Source organism: Xenopus laevis, chromosome 4L (genome assembly GCF_017654675.1).
Source record: "Xenopus laevis strain J_2021 chromosome 4L, Xenopus_laevis_v10.1, whole genome shotgun sequence".
Lineage (NCBI taxonomy): Eukaryota > Metazoa > Chordata > Amphibia > Anura > Pipidae > Xenopus > Xenopus laevis.
In genome coordinates this window covers 143,226,688-143,250,900 of record NC_054377.1, presented here as the reverse complement: position 1 = coordinate 143,250,900, position 24,213 = coordinate 143,226,688, and the positions used below count along the sequence as shown (strand labels likewise).

At 41.2% G+C, this 24,213-nt stretch overlaps 1 protein-coding gene across 1 annotated transcript in view; it reads right to left on the bottom strand.

Moving 5' to 3' along the window:
• tmf1.L (TATA element modulatory factor 1 L homeolog) overlaps positions 1–23,747 on the bottom strand; it is a 45,543-nt gene extending 21,796 nt beyond the window's left edge. The window contains 7 exon segments of the mRNA NM_001097682.1: positions 637–803; positions 5,267–5,409; positions 6,605–6,710; positions 9,143–9,269; positions 11,828–11,931; positions 13,079–14,262; positions 23,528–23,747. Coding sequence (NP_001091151.1) covers positions 637–803; positions 5,267–5,409; positions 6,605–6,710; positions 9,143–9,269; positions 11,828–11,931; positions 13,079–14,262; positions 23,528–23,669 — 1,973 coding nt within the window. The 5' untranslated portion in view covers positions 23,670–23,747.
• Between the last annotated feature and the right edge of the window lie 466 nt (positions 23,748–24,213).

The following is a 24,213-nucleotide window of genomic DNA, read 5'->3' as shown; positions in this document are numbered from 1 at the left end:
CTTAGACTATTTTGCCATTCTTTAAGATTTGACTCGTTTGGTTGCTGCACATATGTAGCTTCTGCTTCCATTACTTTCTGGGACTTAGATGTAATATCTGTTGCAAAGTTTATTGTCAATGCCTTGATATTACTAATGTATTCACCTCTTATATAGGCCTTAAATGCATCCCAGGTTGTGTCTAGGGGAACTTCGTCTTTATTTATTGCCAAAAATGATTCCATGCTATTATCGATAGTTTAAGCCAATTGCTCATGTTTCAACCAGTAGGGACTTAATCTCCAAATTCAGCAGAATGTCCTATTCTTAGCAGCTTTTCAATTGTTCTTAATTTTTATTAGCAGCTTTTTAAATTGGCCTTTCAAATGGGGATGAGTGACCCTGGCAAGAAAAAATGTTACTCAGTTTTGTTAAGGGTTACTTTTTAATGACTCATTTTGTTATTCAAGCCCTCTCTCATTCAAATCATTGGCTAGTTGCTAGGATAAAAAAACGGTAGCTTTTGTAATTCCAAACCGAATCATTGAAAAACAACAACATTTAAAAAAAAAAGCCCATTGAAAATTGTCTTGAATATCACAGTCTACATCATACTAAAAATGAACTTAAAGGTGAACGACTGCTTTCTCTCTTTACCTGTAGGAGTTGTCCAAAGCAGCTTGTAAACTGCGGTTCTTTTCGTTTAGTTCATCCAGATCAGCCTGCTGCCTCCCCAGATCCTTCTCCTGCCTCTCCACCATGGAGTTCAGCTTTCGGATATTCTCTCTGTGCTGTTTTTCCACCTCTTCCTTTCCATCTAATGTCTGAAAGAATGAAAAAAAGAGATTCCTTCAAAAGTTGTGTCCCATTTCTTTATGTAATGGAAAACACGTACACATAACAAGCAATATAAAATATAACAGGCCACATGGAGGACCTCAGTCTGCTCAAGGACTACAAAAACCTTTACTTACATCGTGATTTTTAATATAGTCTGGTCTGAGGACAAATAATTCCCACTACTCTAAAGCTCTAAATGAATACAGCAGACCAAATTCAGAAAGTAATAAGCTTCTATTCTAGGGTTTCTTTCAATAAGTAAAGGGGTAATTTACTCTCTGGGCAGAAGTACAAGAGTGTCTGCGGCTTTCTTTTTCCCTCCCCCTCACTGATTTGTATATTCAATGTATATGCAAATTAGGGTTCGGATTCGGTTCAGAGCTTCAGCTGAATCCAAAAGAGGATTCAATGCATCTCTACTAATTGCACCTGGTTTTTTTTGCACTTCGTCTCATAACTTTAGGTTCGTAAATGACCCGATGTCAATTGGTTGTTACGGATAACAGGATTTTTGATACTCACCGTTAAATCTGTTTCTCTGTAGTCGACAGGGGGACACAGGGCACAGATGGAGTTAAGCTCCACCCTCCAGGGGGCAAGACACTTGTGATTTTATAATTAAAATTATATATTATTATATATTTTATAATTAAAATAAGGGGCGTGCCAGAGGATCTGGCTTAATCCCCCCTGTACTGACGTATTCAGTTTGTACCAAAGAGACTGCTGAACAAAATATATATCAACTTGTGATTCTAACTTGCAGAACTGGTAATTTAGGGAAGTATTCCCACATGGACCAATGTGGTCAATATCTCGCTTAAGGGCGGGAAGCCCTGTGTCCCTCTGTCGACTACAGAGAAACAGATTTAACGGTGAGTATCAAAAATCCCGTTTTTTCTGTTGTCTTAGGGTGACACAGGGCACAGATGGGGACTTAATAAAGCAGCCCCAAAAACAGAAGGGTGGGAGCGAGTAATAGTGACACGTTATTGCACCACGGAGTGCAAAACCTTCCGGCCAAAGGCGGCCTCTGCTGAGGAGAACGTGTCTAATCTGTAGAATTTGGTGAAGGTATGAACAGATGACCAGGTAGCCGCTCTGCAGGTCTGTTCCAAGGAAGCGGAGTTGTGCCATGCCCAGGAAGCTCCCATTGACCTTGTGGAATGGGCTTGTACACCTTCGGGTGGCGATTTTCCTTTGGAAACATATGCTTGACGGATCGTTTCCTTGAGCCATCGTGCGATGGTCGTTTTAGATGTCGGCATGCCTCGTCGAGATCCAGTCGGCAGTACAAACAGCGTCTGGGAACGCCTAAAGGACTTGGATCTTTTCAAATACCAACATAGAGCTCTGACCACATTGAGGTTATGAAGTCGGCTCTGGCTGTTAGCCGTACTGGTTGTGCTATTAACATCCTTTGAAGATCTGAGAACCATGTTCTCCTGGGCCATTAGGAAGCTACCACAATTACTGTTGTGGGTGAGCATCTGATCTTCTTCAGTACCCAGGGTAACATGGGAAGGGGAGGAAAAATGTAGACGAGGCCGAAGCACCAGCGCTGTGTCACCTTGTGATTGGCTCTGGACGCCATCAAGTCGATCTTGGGAAGTCCCCAATGTTTCACAAGTTTTGCTGAGGTGGTCTTATAGGCTGAGGGTTTGTTGTGGAACTTGTTGGTCTTCCATGTTGGACGACCTTTGTCACCTGTTTTTGAGCGAAATTGAGAACATTGGGGAGGGCTGCCACGTCTTGTGAATCATCAGCTTTGGCCTCGAAAAAAATTTCCTCGCCTGACTGATGTAGATGCTCTACTCTTGATTTGAGGAAGAAAGGTACTCTTCCCCCCAGTGGCCTGGGAAATAATCTTTTTAAGTTCCTCCCCAAAGAGCCGCTGTCCTTTGAAAGGAAGAGATGTGAGAGACTTCTTTGAACTGAGATCAGCTACCCAATTCTTAAGCCATAGTGTTCTGTGAGCTGCTACAGAGAGAGCAGATGTGCAAGCGGTAATCTGTGCAGTGTCTAGAGTGGCGTCGCACATATATGCAGAGGCTTCAGCTATAGACTGTGCTGTAGATATCAGTTCTGATATAGGGACTCCCTCTTGGATGTCGTTGATCAGGGATTCAGACCATGCCTGTATGGCCCTTGCTACCCACGTGGAAACCAGTACAGATCGTAGAAAGGAACCCGCAGAAGAGTACACAGCCCTCAAGAATTGCTCGAGACGTCTGTCGGAAAGGATCCTTGAATGCTGCCGCGTCAGTGACTGGGAGTGCTGTAGTTTTGGACAGTCTGGATACCGGAGCAACCACTGTTGGGGGCATTGACCACTTGTCCACCAATTCCCTAGAAAACGGATAGGATTTTGAGAATTTTCGGGTAGCCTGAAGTTTTCGTTCTGGTGAATTCCACTCCTCTTGGATAATACTGAGCAGCTGTTCATGTGATGGAAAAACTGCCGATGACTTATGCTGTCTTTTGAACAGCCCTGCCGTCTGAGTTTGTGAGTCCGTTGAAGGAGTGATTTTTAAGACCTCCAGGATGTTAACAATATCATGTTGCACCTCGTGTCCCTTGGGTTCGACATTCTCTTCCCCTGAGGAATTATCGCATAGTGGGAGTTCACCCTCTGATTGGGATGAATTAGCTCCCGCAGATGAGGCGTCTGAAGGGCTATGGTGAAAAGTATCACCTCTTGAGCCTTCTGTTCTCTTGCGCTTACCGCTGTTTTTGTGATCCAGCTTGGCTAGAGCTTTTCCCAAGTTGTCATCGATGGAGGGCAAGCTTTGCAAGGAAGCCAGCGATTGTGAAAGCTGAATAGCCCAGAGAGGTGCTGGTGGGTCTGAAGAGGGGCCCGCCACTCCGTCCTGTGTCGTCAAGGGACACGTTCCCTTGCAGAGTTGCTGTGGGAGATGGAGCATTACCTGGAATAGCTACCACTCCTTGTCCCTTGGAACAAGACCTACAGAGAGGATCAGCCTGACTGCCTGGTATCTTGGAATGTCAATTTGTGCACACAAAATATGTGACCTGGGATGCTGCTGCCACTACTGTAGTTAGGGCTCTCCACCCGCCCTGGGGAATAATCCCCCTGACTTACCTTCTGCCATGTGCAGAATCTCTCGTACCTCTGAGCAGGTGAGTAAAAGGGGTGCCCAGGTAGTTTAGCTGAAGATAATGCCCTTTGGTGCCTGTATATAGTGAGGGCCTGGAGTGGGAAGAGTCCAGAAAGGGAAACCGCTCCTGTACCCTGTGTCACCCTGAGAGTGCCTGTGAAGAAGCGCGCAAATGAAGAAAATGTTGACTAGAATGCATATGCGTTCCACTTCGGCACGAATCAACGGCTGGACTCTCAGTGAGGGGTTACGCCTCTGAGCGCTGTGGTGATGAGCCTCCTTTTCCCCTGTCTGCATTTACCGCATAAGGGCTGGAGCAGGGAAAGGTCAGGACACCCAGGAGGGAGCTAGCAGAGTTAGGGCAGCACAATCTTGTCCTAGCGGAACAAGGCAAAAGGAGGCAGCAGTCAGACAGGCACCAAGCAGGGAGCGGGAGAGCCATCGTGAGTAAAACTTAAATATATAATTACTCATGCATAGTGCGCAATACCGGCCAAACCGCTGCCATCGAGAGTGGGGAGCAGGAGCGTCTGGGCCGTCGGCTAGAGAAAGACCCCGGTACAGTTTCCAACGAAGGAGGTCCCACATACACACAGGTATCCCTACTGCTTGGGGAGCCCCAGTGCCAGTGCCGTGCTGGTAAAGTTTGTTTAGACTTTTTAAGTCCATCCTCCTAGTAAGCAAGATACTTGAAAACTGAAAAAGTCAGCACAGGGGGAATTAAGCCAGACCCTCTGGCACGCCCCTTATTTTAATTATTACAAGTGTCCTGCCTCCTGGAGGGTGGAGCTTAACCCCATCTGTACCCAGTGTCCCCCTAAGATGACAGAGAAACTATATGATAGTGAAACGTTATGTCCTTGGTCCTATCTGAACCTATTTACGGATAGAGAACATTCTTCTTTTGTTAAAGGTATAGTTAAATGTTATATTTCTGCAAACCCTGCATAAAAACACAAATATTAAATAATCTAAATCTGTTTAAAGGAAGGCACATGTGAGGTTTCAATCATTGTTAAAGGGGGGCTGTCGTGAAAATGAAAATTTAATATAAGCTTCCTCATACTGAAATTAGATACTTTCTAAATATAATTAAACATTATCAGCACCTGTTTCTCTTCATTCTCTCTTAATGCTGCAGTTGGGTGAAAATAAACTTGATTACTTCAGAAACTATGCAGAATTGCTTGTTGAGAAATATTTATGTGCACAGCACTTCCTCTTGTCAATGGAAAGCAATCTGCATCAATCTCTAGCAATCTGAGCTGCCTGACACAGTCCAACCATATTCCGCTGGGTGCAATTTTTTTTTTTTTTTTAAACCCAACCTGCTTTAAAAGCTGCAGTTCCTCCTCCGCCTCCCGGATCTTATTTGCTTGCTTGGATATGGTATGGTTATTCTCTTTTTCTTTTGCCCGTAATTTCTTGATAATGTTGGAGTTGTGCAGCTGCTGTTTGGAGAGCTTTTCACCTGTGACAGAGAAAAAAACATCAGAACACTTTGTTACAGATGTACCTGTTACTGTGCTGCTAAGCCAAAAACCTGTGGAAAGCTTGGCTACGGGCCATGGTATTACTGTTGATCCTTTCTATTTGTTCATGTTTTTAAACCAGAGAAGACATATGTAAACATTGCGCCCAGCCTATCAGAAATCTACCTTGTACCCCCAAGCCCAAAGTCATCACTCTGCTTGAGTTATTATTGGAAGTTCATTGGCAGGTGCTGGGGGAGGTAGAGAGCCACTTTTACAAACTAGGGCTCATTTATAAACACTGGGCAAATTTGCACTTGGACAGTAACTCATAGTAACCAATCAGTGATTAGCTTTTTACAGTCAGCTGCAGGTTGAACACTGAAAGCAATCATCTGATTGGATGCCATGGGTTACTGCCAAGGTGCAGTGTTTATAAACGAGCCACACTGTGATCAACACGAAAGGGATCCTGTCAAGGGAAAACATGTTTTTGATAACAGCTCCCTGGTAGATCTAAGAACAACACTCAATAGTAAAAGCCAAGTCCCACGAAGACTGATTCAGTTACATTGAGTAGGAGAAATAACAGCCTGCCAGAAAGTAGTTCCATCCTAAAGTGCAGGCACAAGTCACATTACTGGGGCAGCTGGGAAACTGACAATATGTCTAGCCCCATGTAAGATTTCAAAATTAAATATAAAAAAAATCTGTTTGCTCTTTTGAGAATTGGATTTCAATGCGGAATAGGAATAGTGAAGATAAATTTGATTTAGAAACGGTATAAAAATGGTACGGAATATTTAATTGATTGCATTAAGAAAGTTTCTTATTTCAGTATAATGAAGCTTATATTAAATTGTCATTTTCCCGATAGTTCCCCTTTAAGAACCTCTGCTGTATCTCCAAGCTAACCAGCACCTGTCTGAGGATGCAGGAATGTATTTCACAGCAGCTGGAGGGAACAGAGTTCAAAATCCATGGGAATTTTTCGGTCAGCAGAAGAAGTTCACATACTGTATGTGGCTGTGCAGTTAAATGGAATGGGAGGAGACAGGCAGATACTGCAAGTTTGGGTGCTTCTCATTAGGCTACAACTAATAGAGAATATGCTACGGGACCAACGTCCTTCAATTATAAATGTAACAAACAAAATATTTCATAGTAACTTATGTAAATCAATTACTCACGCACCTTCCTCCATTAAACCTGTAATCTGTTCGTCCTTCTCTTTCATGATTTCAGCAGTTTCACTGGAATTCATTCTTGTTGCCAGTTCCTCCTTCATCACTTTTGCTTCCTACAGGTCACAAGCAGTTAGAGCTTATTTTTATTGCCAAGGTCATTCACTTCATTACAGAGAAAAAATAAATAATTTTTAAAATTTCTGATTATTTGGATATAATGGAGTCTATGGGAGCTGGCCTTTCTGTAATTCGGAGCTGGACATCGTGGCGTGAAAGGAGGATGCCGCACACTACCGAGGACCGTAGGGGGTGGTATTCAAATTACACGTTTTGATATGGACACGTCGGGATTTTCTTACTTACAAAGAAAAATGTACACAAGAGAGTTGTAGTTACACATTTAGGTGAAATGCGGATACATTCAAGTGAATGACACTATTTGTTGATTGCATGTTTTATTTTCAGTGTTTATATTTTAACTGCCTTATAGAGATGATCTATTGCACTAACACAGGGGTGCCCAGAAATTGTTACACTGGGATCTACTCTTGACACCTCGCCCCCATCAGGAGATCTACCTTGGCAACGCGCAGCAATTTTATGACCACACCTCCTAATTACCATGTTAGTTTTACAAAATTTGGCTGGTTATGAAAGTTTAAACACACTCCCTTTCCCTCCATGTTTGCTGCTCAGCCCTCCCTTCCCCTCAGTGCTTGCTGCTCAGCTCTCCCTTCTGTGTCCCTGCTTGTTGCTCAGCTCTCCCTTCTGTGTCCCTGCTTGTTGCTCAGCTCTCCCTTCTGTGCCCCTGCTTGTTGCTCAGCGCTCCCTTCTGTGCCCCTGCTTGTTGCTCAGCGCTCCCTTCTGTGTCCCTGCTTGTTGCTGTCAGCCCTCCCTTCTGTGTCCCTGCTTGTTGCGGTCAGCTCTCCCTTCTGTGTCCCTGCTTGTTGCTGTCCCCTCTGCCTTATGTGTAAAAACTGTACATATTAGAACTGCACTTAAAAGTTTCTATTTTAATTGTGTTAAATGTGTCCTTCATTATTAGCCGGGAAATAGTTGCACTCAAAACACATGCAGAGTAGCATGTAGTAATGTAATACACTGCAATGTTTCCTTTCAGTGAAAATGATTATATAATGAGGCCATCATTCCACTCTGACCTTTCCCAGCCATTTAAGTGTAAATCTTCCAATCCAAAGGGACCAAATAATTTTTGCAGTCTGCTGCCCGTTAACGAGTACAAAAAATGCTCAGATATTCAAGGAAACTTCACAGTCAATGTTAGTGGTTGGTCTTGGGGATTTCAATGCTTTGACTTACAGCAGTTTTTCAATGAAAGATCTTCTGTGCTCATTTCACTGCCTGGAGCGGGTTCTTCTGCTCTCCCACGTCTGTAAGATGGCGGTTGGGTTGCTGCAGGAATGCACTATGTGGCCCATTAAGTACGCATTAAGATTAAGTATCTCGTCTATGCCAGGGACCGTGTCACAGAGGTGGATCCGCTACTGAACGAGGGAGTCGGTTGGGGAGAACAGCGCAGAAACGATACTGCTCCGCCTCCTGCTCTATGTCCCGACTCCCTCGCCTCGGTCAGTAGCGGATCCACCTCTGTGACAAGTGTCAGTCACTGCCAGTGAAGTTATCCGCTCAGGTCACGTGATGTCTGTGTGTGGGGATGACTGAGCACTTTACCTTGATGTCCGTCTGACTTTTGTACAGCCAATCAAATACTGATCAGGCACTGAGAGTGAGCCAATAAGCGCACCCATGCTTCTGACGTCACAACCAGGAAATGCAGGTTAAAAACCGTTGTGCAGGTCGCGGTCTACCAGGAAAATGATGGCGATCGTCTGGAAGATCACGATCAACGTCGTGGGCACCCCTGCACTAACATGATAATTGTGTCCACATATACTTACTTTTAACAATAAGAAGGTGATGCACAGATAGACTAACAAGAGGGTTTACAGGGGTGTTTTAGTCCATTAAGTTATAGAATGGTATTGGGGATGACACGTTTTAAATGGTATAATATAGCAATCATTGATGCTTGATTTTTCACATATATTATCGTTTAACCACCTAGATGTATGGGTATCTGGGATAGACAGCATTACTAATCATGGAACACAGTCCTGTAGTAATTAGAGGGGGATGGGCCAAGACCCAGGGATCTCTCATGCTCCGGACTTACAATCAATAATTAAGGAATATTCCACATTAAGAGCGTAGTGCATTAAAAGCCTGGTGTCCTAAATAGCTTCTCTATAACAATAATAAAACCGTAGCTTGTACTTGATCCCAACTAAGATATAATTAATCCTTATTGGAAGCAAAATCAGTCTATTGGGTTTATTTAATGTTTACATGATTTTCTAGTAGACTTAAGGTGTGAAGATCCAAACTACAGAAAAATACATTATCTGGAAAACCCCAGGTCTCGAGCATTCTGGATAACAGGTCCCATACGTGTATATATAAGTACTTAGTAACATAGACAAGCATGGCACATCTCAGTTACTGACCACAACAGGGAGGCTATTACCTTTTTGGCAATGTCTCGCTCTTTGCACGCTAGCTGAGCTCTCTTCTCGGCTTCTGCTATTCGATTGGTAAACTCATCTTTCAGCAGAGAGACGCTGTTACATTCCTCCTTCGCCCTCACCATTTCACTAGAGTTGAGAAAAAAAACACAATTAAATGCATTTGTATTCGTTAAGAGAGGAGGATTTTTTAGCATTTTATTTTACTTGGATAACTAATAAAAATGGCAGACGAGGACAGCAGGCGGTTTCTGTGCCAACATTATTTTGGGCCTGAAAAGTACAGAAAAATCATTAATATTTTGTAAATCAAAACTGTAATTCTTCCTTCATTAATATCCATAGTATCCAATGAATTTTTGCCCCAAGTGATAATCAGATCATGTACAAAATGACTTGCGTTCACCGAGCAATGAGTCTAAATAACAGAGGAGTGTCCTTGTTTATCTCATTTATTGGATAACAATATGATAAAGGAGCAATACACACCCATGTTAAACATGAGCCAAATACATAGGGCTTAAAGTGAAAACATGCTCTGCCTTTTCTGTTCAAAAACATATATTATCTTTATTTCTTTTCTGGTACAGGTATGGGATCCATTATCTGGAAACCCATTATATAGAAAGCTCCAAATTACGGAAAGGCCGTCTCCCATAGGCCCAATTTTATCCAAATAATCCAAATGTTTAAAATCAATTTCCTTTTTCTGCGTAATAATAAAACAGTAACTTGTACTTGATCCCAACTAAGATATAATTAATCCTTATTGGAAACAAAATCAGCCTATTGGGTTTATTTATTGTTTATATGATTTTCTAGTAGACTTAAGGTATGAATATACAAATTACGGAAAGATCCTTTATCCGGGAAAACCCCAGGTCCCGAGCACTCTGGATAACCGGTCCCATACCTGTACAAATGAGCTATAATGAGCTATGAATACGCAGTCCCTCAATTCTTTTTCCTAGCTATGTCTCAGGCTTACAGATACGGAGGAGTTCATAATAAAGGGGAGGCCAACTTCAAGGGAGATCTGATTTAACAGCTTTTATCCAGTGTGGCCTTTCAGCCTCACAGTTTTTCACGGTTTGGTACAAAAAATAGAAACCAGATTTTTTTATATTTAAATAAAAGTGACAGAACACAAAAGCCCATATCGTATACAGATGTAAACTGCCCCTTTAATTCTGATACATCTAAACAGCAGTAATGGATAAACTGGTAGTCACAGGACAAAGTCTAACATTTTCAAGTGTTTTATTGCAGCTCTTATTTGAAGATTTGTGAGCAGGGAGGATATATCCTTTAAAGAATATTGGAAAAACTATAGAGTCTCCTAATTGGCTTGTGGGCCAATCTATTTATGGGAATTTTGTCCTATTCCAAGGAAATGTCACATCTGCAATTTCTATTAATTTTAAGTGGAAACTGTCCGTAAGTTACCACTGCTGAAAAACACGGACAATTCGTGTTTTTTTTACTATACAATCCGAATTTTCAGTGGAAAAAAAAAAAACCACCAATTTTTAGGGATTTATTAAACCCAAAGGATGGAAAAAGTCTGAATCCAAAAATTCCGGCATCTTAGACCTGCCGAGGTTGTATATAAGTCAATGGGATAAGTCCCAAAGATATCTTGATCTGCGCTGGGTTTCGTGCAATAATCCGAAGATTTTGTGGCTTTGGACAAAAACCTGAAAAAATTAAGAGTTTTTATGTGGAAAATCCGAAAAATTTGTACGATTTTCTTTTTCACATTTTGAAAGTGTATTGATCAATAAGGGGGAAAACCATGCGGATTTGGTCATAGTAATTTTCAGAAAATACGAAGATAAATTCGGACTTCGATAAATGGGCCTCCCTATGTAAAATTTCCCTCTGTGCCCATCCAATCCAGTCGTAACTTTGGTCTCTGGCACTTGTGCAGCTGTTGGAGGTGCTCATGCCTCTGTCATTCTGGCCAGGGGTCATATAGTGGAACATACTGTAAATATTTGTACTAAAGTATATTAAAGCATACCCCCTTCAGCATGATGATAGGACATAAGGATGTGGGGCCAGATGCCTGGTCACTAAGGTTGTAGTGATATAAAAACACTGGGGGTCATTTATCAACACTGGGCAACCCATGGCAACCAATCAAATTGCTGCATTCATTGTTCTACTTGCAGCTGGCTTTAAAGCACTAATCACTGATTGGTTGCTATAGGTAACTGCCATTGGGCAAATTTGCCCAGAGTTGATAAATGAGCCTAATTTTTTTGTACATTTTTACCATAAGAGATTATACAGGAGAATTTAATTCCCCACTCAGTTGAAGATTTGCTCTTCCAGTTACAAGAGTATCTGTTTTCGGAAAACCTGGTGCTGCCCGAAAATATTCATCCACGAACATCAGTAAGGTGCCACCTTACACATTTTTGTGCTTCTATTGCACTTAATGATAGGCTATGATTAAGTGCAGTAAAAACGTTTAATGCTCCATACCTTACTGATATGTCAATACACAAATGTGGCATTTCATGCCCAAACTTTCTTGTCCCTGGTTATCACCCACTGCTGATGTTCAAGGGTTTGTGGACATATCCCCCACATTTACTTAGGTGAGCAGCCGACTTTGATACAGCATTAAATTCTCTCTCTAATGCTAAATTCTGTGGATGTGCTTGTCTCAATGTACTCACTCATTAAGGTTATCATAAGCTTCTTCTAGAAAGGCCTTTTCCTTGCTCACAGACAGCAGTTGGGTCTCCCTCTTCTCCAGTCTGCCAGTAAGTTCATCAATTATCTATATAAAGCGAAACACAAGACAAAGATCACTGCAGCACAGCAAATATTGATATGTACATTCAATATACAAGTTTAAGTCAGTGAAATTAAGAAATAAATGTTCTGCCATTAGATGTGCACCTCACCTTTGGTATTATAATAATAAATAATATCAACCTTAGCACTTACCTTAGCAAAATCAGGCAGCTACTTAAATAGCAGACTTGTTTAATGAAACATTTGGTTTAATGAAACATTTGGTACTTTACACCATTCTATGTGGCTGTTTTTTTAAGGAGAACTAGAGCTTAACCAAAGAAGTTAGAAATACTGCACATTATGTATTTGGCCTTCTGCACCAGCCCAAGGCAACCAAAGACTTTAGCAATAAAGATCTGTGTCTCCAAAGATGCCCCAGTAGCTCCCCATCTTCTTTTCTGCTGATTCACTGCACATGCTCTGTGCTGCTGTCACTTACTGAGCTTAGGGACCCACTCACAATATACAGTACATATAGAATAGAAATGTCACAATATAAGGCTGATTAGTAATTAATACAGATAATTACTACATGGCAGCACAGAAACCAGTGCAATTAACATCAGAATTTAATAATCAGCAAACCTGTAGCATCAGCTTATATTACAGCCAGGGAAGCTCATTTTCTGCTGATAATTAGTGACGAGCCCTAAGCTTAGCTTCTCAACAGCCAATCAGAGCCCACTGAGCATGTGAGTGTCACAGACACTTTCCAAGATGGTGACCCCCTGTGACAAGTTTGAAGTCCTGGATCATTGCTGCTATTGACAAGCTGAAACTTTAGTCTCGTGCAATAAGTTCAGTATATAAAATATGGCATTTTTAGCCATATTCATTTTTAGGGTTTAGTTGTCATTTCATTATTTTTTAATCCAGCTCTCCAGTTGGTATTTAATATCAACCTTAGCAAAACCAGGCAGCTACTTAAATAGCAGACTTGAAGATAAATATTAGAAGGTACACCAAGCAAGGTTAGGGAAACATTAATGATAACGTAATAATCTGTTTTCTGTTGCAGCAAACCAATCTGCTTTCCTGCAAACCAGCTTGATTGAAACCACTGTGTTTCAAACCACTTTATTTGTAACCAGATATTTGGTTACAAAGCGCTTATACTTCTTTAATACCTTTTGCAAGTCCTCAGGTGAGAATTTAGCCTCTGGTGCAGTTTCAGCTTCAGGCATTTCCACTTCAACCGCATGGCTGACATCATCAGCTTCATGGGCCAATAGATCAGGCTGCTCTGAATTTACAGGAGTTGCGCTCCTCCCACTTTCCTCCATTTCTGTATCCTCACTGGAGTGCACCATTAGCGTCTCATTTAAGTCTTCCTCTGGTTTGCTCTCAACCGACCCGGGGGCATCCATATTTGGAGAGGAAGAGCTGACCGCAATGGAAACCAGGGTGCATCCTCTCCCGGGGAGCTCATCATCGGAATTCAGTTCACTAACACTGCGGCTGTCCATGGACTGAACGCTAAAAGAATCTATCCGTTCAAAAGCATCGGAGGACGAGCAGCTCTCGGTAAGCTTCGGAAATTCTTCCATGCGGCTGTATTCCGCAGAGGCCGAGAGAAGCTGGAAAGATGTCTGCATTAAATGGAGGTTTGCTTTGGAATCAGCTGCTTCTTGCCTTGAACTAACGGAGCTCTCGCTCATCACACTATCGTGGTCTAATACCTCAATATCACTGGTGGTGGATGTCCCAGAGGAGAAAGTGCTTATTGGGGGAGACGGGGTGTTACTCTGACGGTCTTCAGACTTCTGTTCTTTATTATCCAGTGTAACGTCTTTAGTTTCAGAAGTAACAGCCGGAGAAGGACCTGCATTGGGTCTGCTCTCTGGAACTCCCTGATCTGTTGTAACATCAGAAGAATCTTGCTCCTCTTTTTTAGACTCACATTTTAACTCCAAGGAAACATCTGAATGGTCAGTCGCTGGTTTCTTTGAAGACATGTCTGGTGTTTCCAAATCTGCTCTTTGGCTTTGACAGGCATTTTTTTTTAACAGCTTAAGACCAATTTCATCTTCTTGTTTCACCTCGACTGTGGATTTGGACGAGGTATAGTTTTCTTCCTCTTCAAGTCTCGGAGATTTGACGGGAGGCTTGGACACCACAGAACTATCAGAGACGGTGTTCGACGCTGGGGTAGGGAGAAAGGCACTGAAGAAATTCTCTGATTCATCCACGACAGTCCGTGTAACGGGCTTGGTAATTGCTGTTGGAGATAACACAACTTGTGTTGGAGGTTCTTCTGATTGTCCTCCCCAGTTGGAGTTTTCCCAGCTCCCATTAATTGAGGAAACTTGGTCTAAAAAAAAAAAGAAAATAAATAACCATGATTTAGCAGATATAAATGACTAACTGGCTGGCATTGCTATGTTTGAAGTAAACAAAGAATACAATCGGTGTTGCCTTCATCACCTTGAGGTGTATGATTTCAGGCTGATCAGATCTTGGACCCAACGATCGGATCACAATGAGAAAAATACGGGCAGATCAAGGGCCGCATAATTGAACCGATGCAGTCCTTGATTCAATGGGATCGTTAAACCCACGTCATTGAAATCTGCCCGACTTTTGGCCAGATAACGATCGGGGAAGCCTTTCGGAGGGCCCCATACGCTGCCCAATAAGCTGCTGACTTAAAGGCTAATAGGAACACCAAAAATATTAGTGTTGCCCTGCACTGTTACAACTGTTGTTTTTGCTTCAGAAACTCTACTATAGTTTATACAAACAAGCTGCTGTGTAGCCAAGGGGCAGCCATTCAAGCACAGGATACACAGTAGATAACAGATAAGTACTACTATAGTTTATATAAACAAGCTGCTGTGTAGCCAAGGGGCAGCCATTCAAGCACAGGATACACAGTAGATAACAGATAAGTACTACTATAGTTTATATAAACAAGCTGCTGTGTAGCCAAGGGGCAGCCATTCAAGCACAGGATACACAGTAGATAACAGATAAGTACTACTATAGTTTATATAAACAAGCTGCTGTGTAGCCAAGGGGCAGCCATTCAAGCACAGGATACACAATAGATAACAGATAAGCACTACTATAGTTTATATAAACAAGCTGCTGTGTAGCCAAGGGGCAGCCATTCAAGCACAGGATACACAGTAGATAAGAGATAAGTACTACTATAGTTTATATAAACAAGCTGCTGTGTAGCCAAGGGGCAGCCATTCAAGCACAGGATACACAGTAGATAACAGATAAGTACTACTATAGTTTTTATAAACAAGCTGTTGTGTAGCCATGGGGGCAGCCATTCAAGCACAGGGTACACAGTAGATAACAGATAAGTACTACTATAGTTTATATAAACAAGCTGCTGTGTAGCCATTGGGCAGCCATTCAAGCACAGGATACACAGAAGATAACAGAAACTCTGAAAAATCCCATTGTATACTACAAACATTATCGGTTATCTGCTGTGTATCCTGCGCCTTTTCTCCTTTTTCAGCTTTGAATGGCTGCCCCCGTGGCTACACAGCAGCTTGTTTATATAAACTATTGTAGAGTCTGTGAAGCAAACACACCAGTTTTAAAAGTGCAGCACAACACTACATTAAAGTTTCATTACTTTAAAACACTTTTCTTTTTTGGAGTAGCTGTTCCTTTAAGGTGGCCATACGCTGGCTGATTTAAGCTGTCGATATGGGTCCAGTAGACCGATTCAGCAGCTTATCTGCCCGTGTATGGGGTGTTCCGACGGGCCTCCCTGATTAATTCTCCTTCTGTTGGTGCCCATTGCCATTGTTGCAATCGTCAGGCTCTAGGTCAGAACGATTGGATTAGCCCGATATCACCCTGCCTTTGCCAAATAAGCGGATCTTATAGTGTATGGCCACCATTAAACTGTCGGCAGCTTATATCTGCCCATGTATTGGGGCCTTTATGTTGTACACGCAGACTTTTAGTAGATCTACAGACGCACAAGCAATGTGGCAAAGCAGACCTGAACTGTTACAGCTAAATCCGTCATACAAACAGCCATTTGGCCTTCCCCATATAATTACATTTAGTAAATACCTAAGACCCGCATAAACAGGAAGTGATGTCACCACAGGGGTGATAAAAAAAAAGGATTATTTTTCCATGTAGGGAGTGGGACGGGGGACAAATTGCTTAGAATAAAGCCTGCACTGTACCTGGGCTAAAGATTCACTTTTCTAAAAGTGAACCAAACACATTATTATTATTATTATTATTATTATTAACATGTATTTATATAGCGCCAACATATTGCGTAGCACTGTGCACTCGTTGTACCATTGAAAAAATGGTGTCCTGCTCAGATAAATGAGCTCTTGGGATGACATGGTCTCCCATATGTGCAAACATAAAATATTAAGAGCATACAAGCCTGTGTGTACATAATAAATGATAATTAATGGTCTCAATCATATTTAATATATTTCGTCATATTTACTAAGGTTTCGTATAAATAAAGGGATGTCTACATACACATTAGGATAAAGACATTCTATAAAATAGGACTTTTGTGTAGTACAGGTATAGGACCTGCAAATCAGTAAAACAAAAAACGTTTTTTGATAAAAGTAAAAAAACATTTAATTAAGTACCACTGGCAAATGGGGTAAAGGCCAAAACGTTGCCAATGGCCCTTCATTAAAAGTTTTTTCACTATTTTCAAAATAATACCGGCATGCTGCTGTTTTTCACTGACCCCAGGTCAGATCCGGATAATGGATCTCTCTGTAATTTGGATCTTCATACCTTAAGTCTACTAGAAAATCATGTAAACATTAAATAAACCCAATAGGCTGGTTTTGCTTCCAATAAGGATTAATTATATCTTAGTTGGCATCAAATACAAGGTTCTAAGGAAATCATTTTGAAAAATGTGGATAATTTGGATAAAATGGAGTCTATGGGAGACTCGTAATTCAGAGCTTTCTGGATAACACGTTTCCAGATAACGGACACAGGGCTATTTCTACCGATTCCTGTTCAGAAATAAAAAGCGGGTGCTGTAAATATTTCAACAAATGCTCTAAATATTCCTCTACAGGCTTTCTGGATAATGGATCCCATACCTGTAGTAATATGTGGGGGAAACAATTTCCTACAATAGGTCTTCATATATCTGGGTCAAAACTTTATGCTGCCAGGTGATGATCTGAATCATGGTAGACAACATAGCTGCGATACTATGTAACAGAATCAGAGTTGTTCATACCTGTTGAACCAGAAATAGCCACATGCCAGCCATAGCTACAATCATAAGTACAGGTATGGGACCTGTTATCCAGAATGCTCAAAACCTGGGGTTTTCCAGATAACAGATCTTTCCCTAATTTGGATCTTCATACCTCAAATCTACTAGAAAATCATGTAAACATAAAATATACCCAATAGGCTGATTTTGCTTCCAATAAGGATTAATTATATCTTAGTTGGGATCAAGTACAAGATACTGTTTTATTATTACACAGAAAAAGGAAATTAAAAATTTGGATTATGTGATTTTAATGTAGTCGAAGAGAGACAGCCTTCCTAGAATTCAGAGCTTTCTGGGTAACAGGTTTCCAGATAATGGACACAAGTCTATTTCTACCCATTCACGTTCACAAATAAAAAGTGGGTGCTGTAAATATTGCAAGAGATGATATAAATGTGCCCCTACAGGCTTGTGAGAAGATATATAATACATTAGGGCCCTTACAGTTGCAGAGTAATATCCGTATTGAACTCCGAACACCGTTTACTTTCATTCTGAAAACTTATTGTCAATTAAAATATTTGAATTTTATGGTGCAATTCACAGGCTCGTTAACTTCATATCTGTCACGGATCTTATGTAACACTCAGGGGCACATTTACTATGGGTCGAATATCGAGGGTTAATTAACCCTCGATATTCGACCATCGAAGTTAAATCCTTCGACTTCGAATATTGAAGTCGAAGGATTTACCGCAATTCGTTCGATCGAAGGAAAAATCATTCGAATCGAATGATTCAATTTTAATCCATCGATCGAACGATTTTCCTTCGATCAGAAATTGCCTAGAAACCCTATGGGCTAACATTGGTGCTCGGTAGGTTTTAGGTGGCGAAGTACGTGGTCGAAGTTTTTTTTTTAAATGACAGTACTTCGAAAGGTCGAATAGTCGAACGATTTTTAGTTCGAATCGTTCGAGTCGAAGGTCGAAGTAGCCAAAAAAATACTTTGAAATTCTAAGTATTTTTTATTCTAATCCTTCACTCGAGCTAAGTAAATATGCCCCCCCCCAGTGTTTACCCTAATTCAGGATTTAAGACCTAAGGTTAATCAGCGCAGTGATTGATACAAGAAAGATAAATAAGGCAAAAAAACAGCTCCACAGTTACTTTACTAATAAGCAACCTGGAAATATTATACAGACAAGATTTATAAGGATGTAGGAATATGTAATGGGAAGAAGGTATCGCTTCGAATATAATGTAAATAATAGGGATGCACCAAATCCAGGATTCGGTTCTGCATTCGGCCTTTTTCAGCAGGATTCGGCCGAATCCTTGTGCCTGGCCGAACCGAATCTGAATTTGCCTATGTAAATTAGGGGCGGGTAGGGAAATCACATGCCTTTTTGTCACAAAAAAATAATTTTTTCCACTTTTTCCTTTCCTGCCCCTAATTTGCATATGTAAATTAGGATTCCGTTCGATATCCGGCCAAATCTTTCACCAAGGATTCGGGGAATCCCAAATAGTGGATTCGATGCATCCCTAGTAAATAAATATAACATATGGGTACAAAGGGGACGTGATAGGGGTTGATCACCTTTAAGTTAACTTTTAGTAGGTTGTAGAGAGTGATATTCTGAGACAATTAGCAATTTTATTATTTGTGGTTTTTGAGTTATTTAGCAATTTCAGCAATCTGGTTGCTAGAGTCCAAATTATCCTAGTAACCATGCAATGATGTGAATAAGAGACTGGAATATGAGTAGGTAAGGCCTGAATAGAAAGGTGAGTAATAAAAAGTAGCAATAACAATACATTTGTAGCCTTACAGAGCACTTGATTTTTTCAGCTGGGGTCAGTGACCCCCATTTGAAAGCTGAAAAGAGTCAGAAGAAGAAGCAAAATAATTCAAAAACTATAAAAAAAAATTAAAATGAAGAACAATTGAAAAATTGATTAGAATTAGACATTCTATGAAATAATGAAAGTTAATGTAAAGGTGGATCATCCATTTAAGTTCAGCATTACATATAATCAGTAGATAATAATTTAACAAGATTTAGGGGGTTATTTATTTAAGGTCCAGTTGTGTTTTTCCCAAGTTTTTCAAAGTTTGTTTCAGTAAAAACACAAATTTTTCTATGCTCCGAAGCTTTAATATTGAAATCTGACATGGGGCTAGACATATTGTCAGTTTCCCAGCTGACCCAGTTATGTGACTTGTGCTCTGATAAACTTCAGTCACTCTTTACTGCTGTACTGCAAGTTGGAGTGATATCACCCCCTCCCCCCCCAGCAGCCTAACAACACAACAATGGGATAACAGATAACAGATGCCTAACACAAGATAACAGCTGCCTGGGAGATCTAAGAACAACACTCAACAGTAAAATCCAGGTCCCACTGAGACACATCCAGTTACATCGAGTAGGAGAAACAACAGCCTGCCAGAAAGCAGTTCCATCCTAAAGTGCTGGCTCTTTCTGAAATCACATGAACAGGCAAAATGACCTGAGATGCACCTACACACCAATATTACAACTAAAAATAAATACACTTGCTGGTTCAGGAATTTAATTTTATATTATAAAGTGAATTATTTGCAGTGTAAACAGTGTTATTTAGAAATAAAAAACTACACCATAACAATCATGAAAGAATCCCTGTAATAGCACTTTAAAAAATGTCCTAACAACAACTGCATTTAAAGAGATATTACGTGAATGTAAAAGAGGAACTTTTATGTGTAATAATTCTTGCTGAGTAAAGCAAACCCTAGAGCCCTGATGTTATCAGAAGTTATTGTATGGGTGAGCCAAGCAATCACTCTCGGATCTGGTGATAATGTTGTCTCTTGGCACACACTTTTAACTGGATTCTACTGATCAGCATTTGTTTTACCAAGATAGAGTAAAGGTTGCCGTTCCCAAATACATTCATACTAACAGACAGGTAAATGTAGCCCTTTTTGCAGAACATACAGGGAAATAAATGCAATTGAATGCAAAGTTTGGGCACCTCTTGTTAAATTACATATGCAGTTAATTTTGTAGGTGAGCAGTAGTAAAATACCACTGCCAAAAATCAGTGGGTTAAAAACAACATATTTACATGTTGTAATGGACAGCGAAATTTTATTTCACCAGCTTTAAAATAAAAGGAACAAAAATGAGCGATTGTGGCAAGTCCTGTGGCTTGTCCAGTGATAAAGACTGTTTCTGCAAGGTTGCTATGCCAGAATAAACATAGGAACAGACACACCAATGCAGAAAATATGCTGCTGTTCCTACATTTATTCTGGCATAGCAACCATACTTTATTAAGGACATAAAGTTTGGGAAGGAGATACCAACCAAAGTCTTCACAACCTGGTCCAGCACCCTACGCACCTTTGTTTTTGCAAGGTCCCTTGCCCTAATAAACTCATTAGGCCTTAAATGTGAAAACATGTTTTTTTTTCAAAACACATCAGTTAATAGTGCTGCTCCAGCAGAATTCTGCACTGAAATCCGTTTTTCAAAAGAGCAAACAGATTTTTTTTTTTATATTTAATTTTGAAATATGACACAGGGCTAGAAACATTGTCAGTTTCCCAGCTGCCCCCAGTCATGTGACTTGTGCTCTGATAAACTTCGGTCACTCTTTACTACAAGTTGTAGTGATATCATGCCCCCCACCCAGCAGCCTAACAACAGAAAATTGGGAAGGTAACCAGATAACAGCTCCCTAACACAAGATAACAGCTCCCTGGTAGATCTAAGAACAACACTCAATAGTAAAATCCAGGTCCCACTGAGACACATTCAGTTACATTGAGTAGGAGAAACAACAGCCTGTCAGAAAGCAGTTCCATCCTAAAGTGCTGGCTCTTTCTGAAATCACATGACCAGGCAAAATGACCTGAGATGCACCTACACACCAATATTACAACTAAAAGAAATATACTCGCTGGTTCAGGAACTCAATTTTATATTGTAGAGTGAATTATTTGCAGTGCAAACAGTGTAGTTTAGAAATAAAAATGATATCATAATAATCTTGACAGAATCTCTTTAACACACAAAGTACTGCCCCAAGATGGTCTCGGAGTTAGAAGTGATCTGCAAGAAAGAATGAGCAAAAATCCCTACAACAAGAACTGAAAGACAGTTAGCTGGATACAAATATCTTCACAGATTTCCGAAGAGGTTGTCCATATCAACCAATGAGATCGTTGCTTTTGTTTTCTAACTTGTAGATGACTGTTTAAATCTAATTGCTAATTGGTTGCCATGGGCAACATGTCCGGAAATCTGTGGAGATATTTATCTCCAATGTTAATAAACATGTCCCTAAATGCTGAGTTTTGCACACGCCACAATTACTATCTACTTTGTTCCTGCGTCTTCCATTTGTTGCAATAAACTGTAACTGTGCATTAACATTTGCAAAGATGTTTTTAGAACACACGGCTTGCTGCAGTAGCTGTGCACTACTTTTCACTTACACAATTAACTAAGTATGTCATTTGGCAAGGGGCGGCCACACTTTAGCTTTCAACAGTGCTTTCCCTACTAGACTGTAAACATATTTATTTTAGATGTTAGACACCAAAGCACAAGAAGTCTGATGCGTGCCTGTCTCTGGGAAAGATAAAATGTATAACAATATGTCAAGTAAAAGTGACATAAAGAAACTGCAGTGGGTAAATAAACGGAGCAGGAAGTTCACCAACACATCCTTAATAAGCAGAACGGAGACTTAGGGCAATGACAGACGAGGAGATGAGTTGATTGTGATAGCTCTTCTGTAAGAGAGTAATATCCTCCAAAGTGGAAAACTATATGGGGTTAAGTTAGAGATCAATCTCAATAATTTCTCCAAAACATGCTATTCAATAAAAAAATATTTTATTCACATCAGTAGTTAAAAAACATGTATAGTAATCCCTCTAACGCCTAACGCGTTTCATGCTTACCCAGCACTTAGTCATAAGCAGGGGATTCTGCTTATGACTAAGTGCTGGGTAAGCATGAAACGCGTTAGGCGTTAGAGGGATTACTATACATGTTTTTTAACTACTGATGTGAATAAAATATTTTTTTATTGAATAGCATGTTTTGGAGAAATTATTGAGATTGTGGTTTTGCCTCTTTTTGGTCACTAGAGGTCTCCAACATGCTTACTAATAGTATTTACTACTTCTGCTCCCAATTTGATTTAAATAAATTAAGTTAGAGATCGCCACAGTCCTCTAAGTCGAAATTCGCCAGTCTCAATTCATTTCTATGGGATTTTGAAAGGAGTATTTATCAAAGGATGAACTTTCACTTTCACCCATTTGATAAATACTCTTTTAAAAATTCCATAGAAATGAAAGTGGCAGAATTTCACTCTAGAGGACTGTGGCGTTCTCTAACGTGAGTCTTTTGATAAATATACCCCTAAATGTGTCGCTTTGGCTTTCCAAAGTCGCCCGAAGTTTCCTTGGAAGGCAATAGAGTGAGAGGGGTGCGGGGACAACCCGTGAGACAGGGTATTATACAAAGAGCAGGTGGAACAGGGTCACACACTACTAATGTGAAAGCCAGAGGAAAGGGAACACAGAGACCAACAAAGAAAGTCAGTGGGGCAGGAACACACAGTGATAATGGATAATTAGGGGGGAAAGTGACAACCAGTGGAACTTGTACAACAGGCAGTGGTGGGAAAGAGACATACAGAAATAAATAGACACAGTGCTGCAGAGACAGACAGCTGACAGCAGTGAGACAGGGATAGACAGTCACAGGTTAGAAACACACAAATAAGACAGGGACATACAGTGGGACAGGGAAACACAGCGTGGGACACAAAGTATAAAAGCGGGAGAAAGACACAGTGGGACAGTAGTCAGGGGACAAGCACACACAGGAGGACACAAGGAGAGACAGTGACAGGAGAGGGGCACAAGGTGCGACAGCGACATTGCCTGACCCTGCTGACCAGTGGAGCAGTCTAGTCACGTGACTGAAGGAGAGGATGATGTCACGTGACACACAATACATGGCAACAACATACAGTGGGACAGTGAAATATTAGCAGGCGAGGGGCCCACACACACACAGGGACACAATTCATAACAGGGACAGCCTGTGGAACACACATTATGACAGTGACACACAGTGGGAAGGGGACATAGAAAAATCACAATGGGTAGCCAGTATGGGTAGAGGCGAGTGAGGGAAGAGAACACACAGGACAGGGACACGGAAGTAGCAGCAAATAGCCATTACTGACAGCACCAACCCCCCCCTCCCCCCAAGTGACATGAGTCCGTCCGACTCCCCAGAAAGAACCAATGACAAAGCTCACTCGCTCAGAACACAAGACAGGCCGCAGGGGCTCCTCGTACCTTCCTCGAAGGGAGAAATGATGGAGTCGGCCCAGGCGGTCTCATCCTCCTTAATATCCAGTACTCGGTCTATAGACTTCTGGGCCTGGGAGAAAGCCTGCTTAGCGAAGCTGGAGAGGTGCGAGGTGTTGAACCAGCTCATCCTCCCGGCACAGAGACCCCACTGAGCCCGTCAGGCAGCCCCGGCTGCAGCACCGCCCCTCAGAGACACGTAGCAGTAAACAAACACCGAAGTGACGTCATCACCCCGCGCCGGCCAGAATGTCAGCTGTAGAGAAGCCACGGGCTGTGTGTGCAATGGCCGCACTGTCACTCTTAATCTGGATACTATACTGGAGCTGCTCAGCCTATACATACAGCTGCTACTGGCTATTCTGAGGGATACAGAGGTTACAGGCTAGTTTATATATAAAGGGATACAGTGATAATTTGGAGAATGCAGGGAGTTATAGGCTAGCTTATAAATAAGGGGTACAGAGGCCATTTGGGGGATGCAGGGAGTTACAGGCTAGCTTATAAATAAAGGGATACAGTGGTATTTTGGGGAATGCAGGGAGTTATAGGCTAGCTTATAAATACAGGGGTACAGAGGTCATTTGGGGGATGCAGGGAGTTATAGGCTAGCTTATAAATACAGGGGTACAGAGGCCATTTGGGGGATGCAGGGAGTTACAGGCTAGCTTATA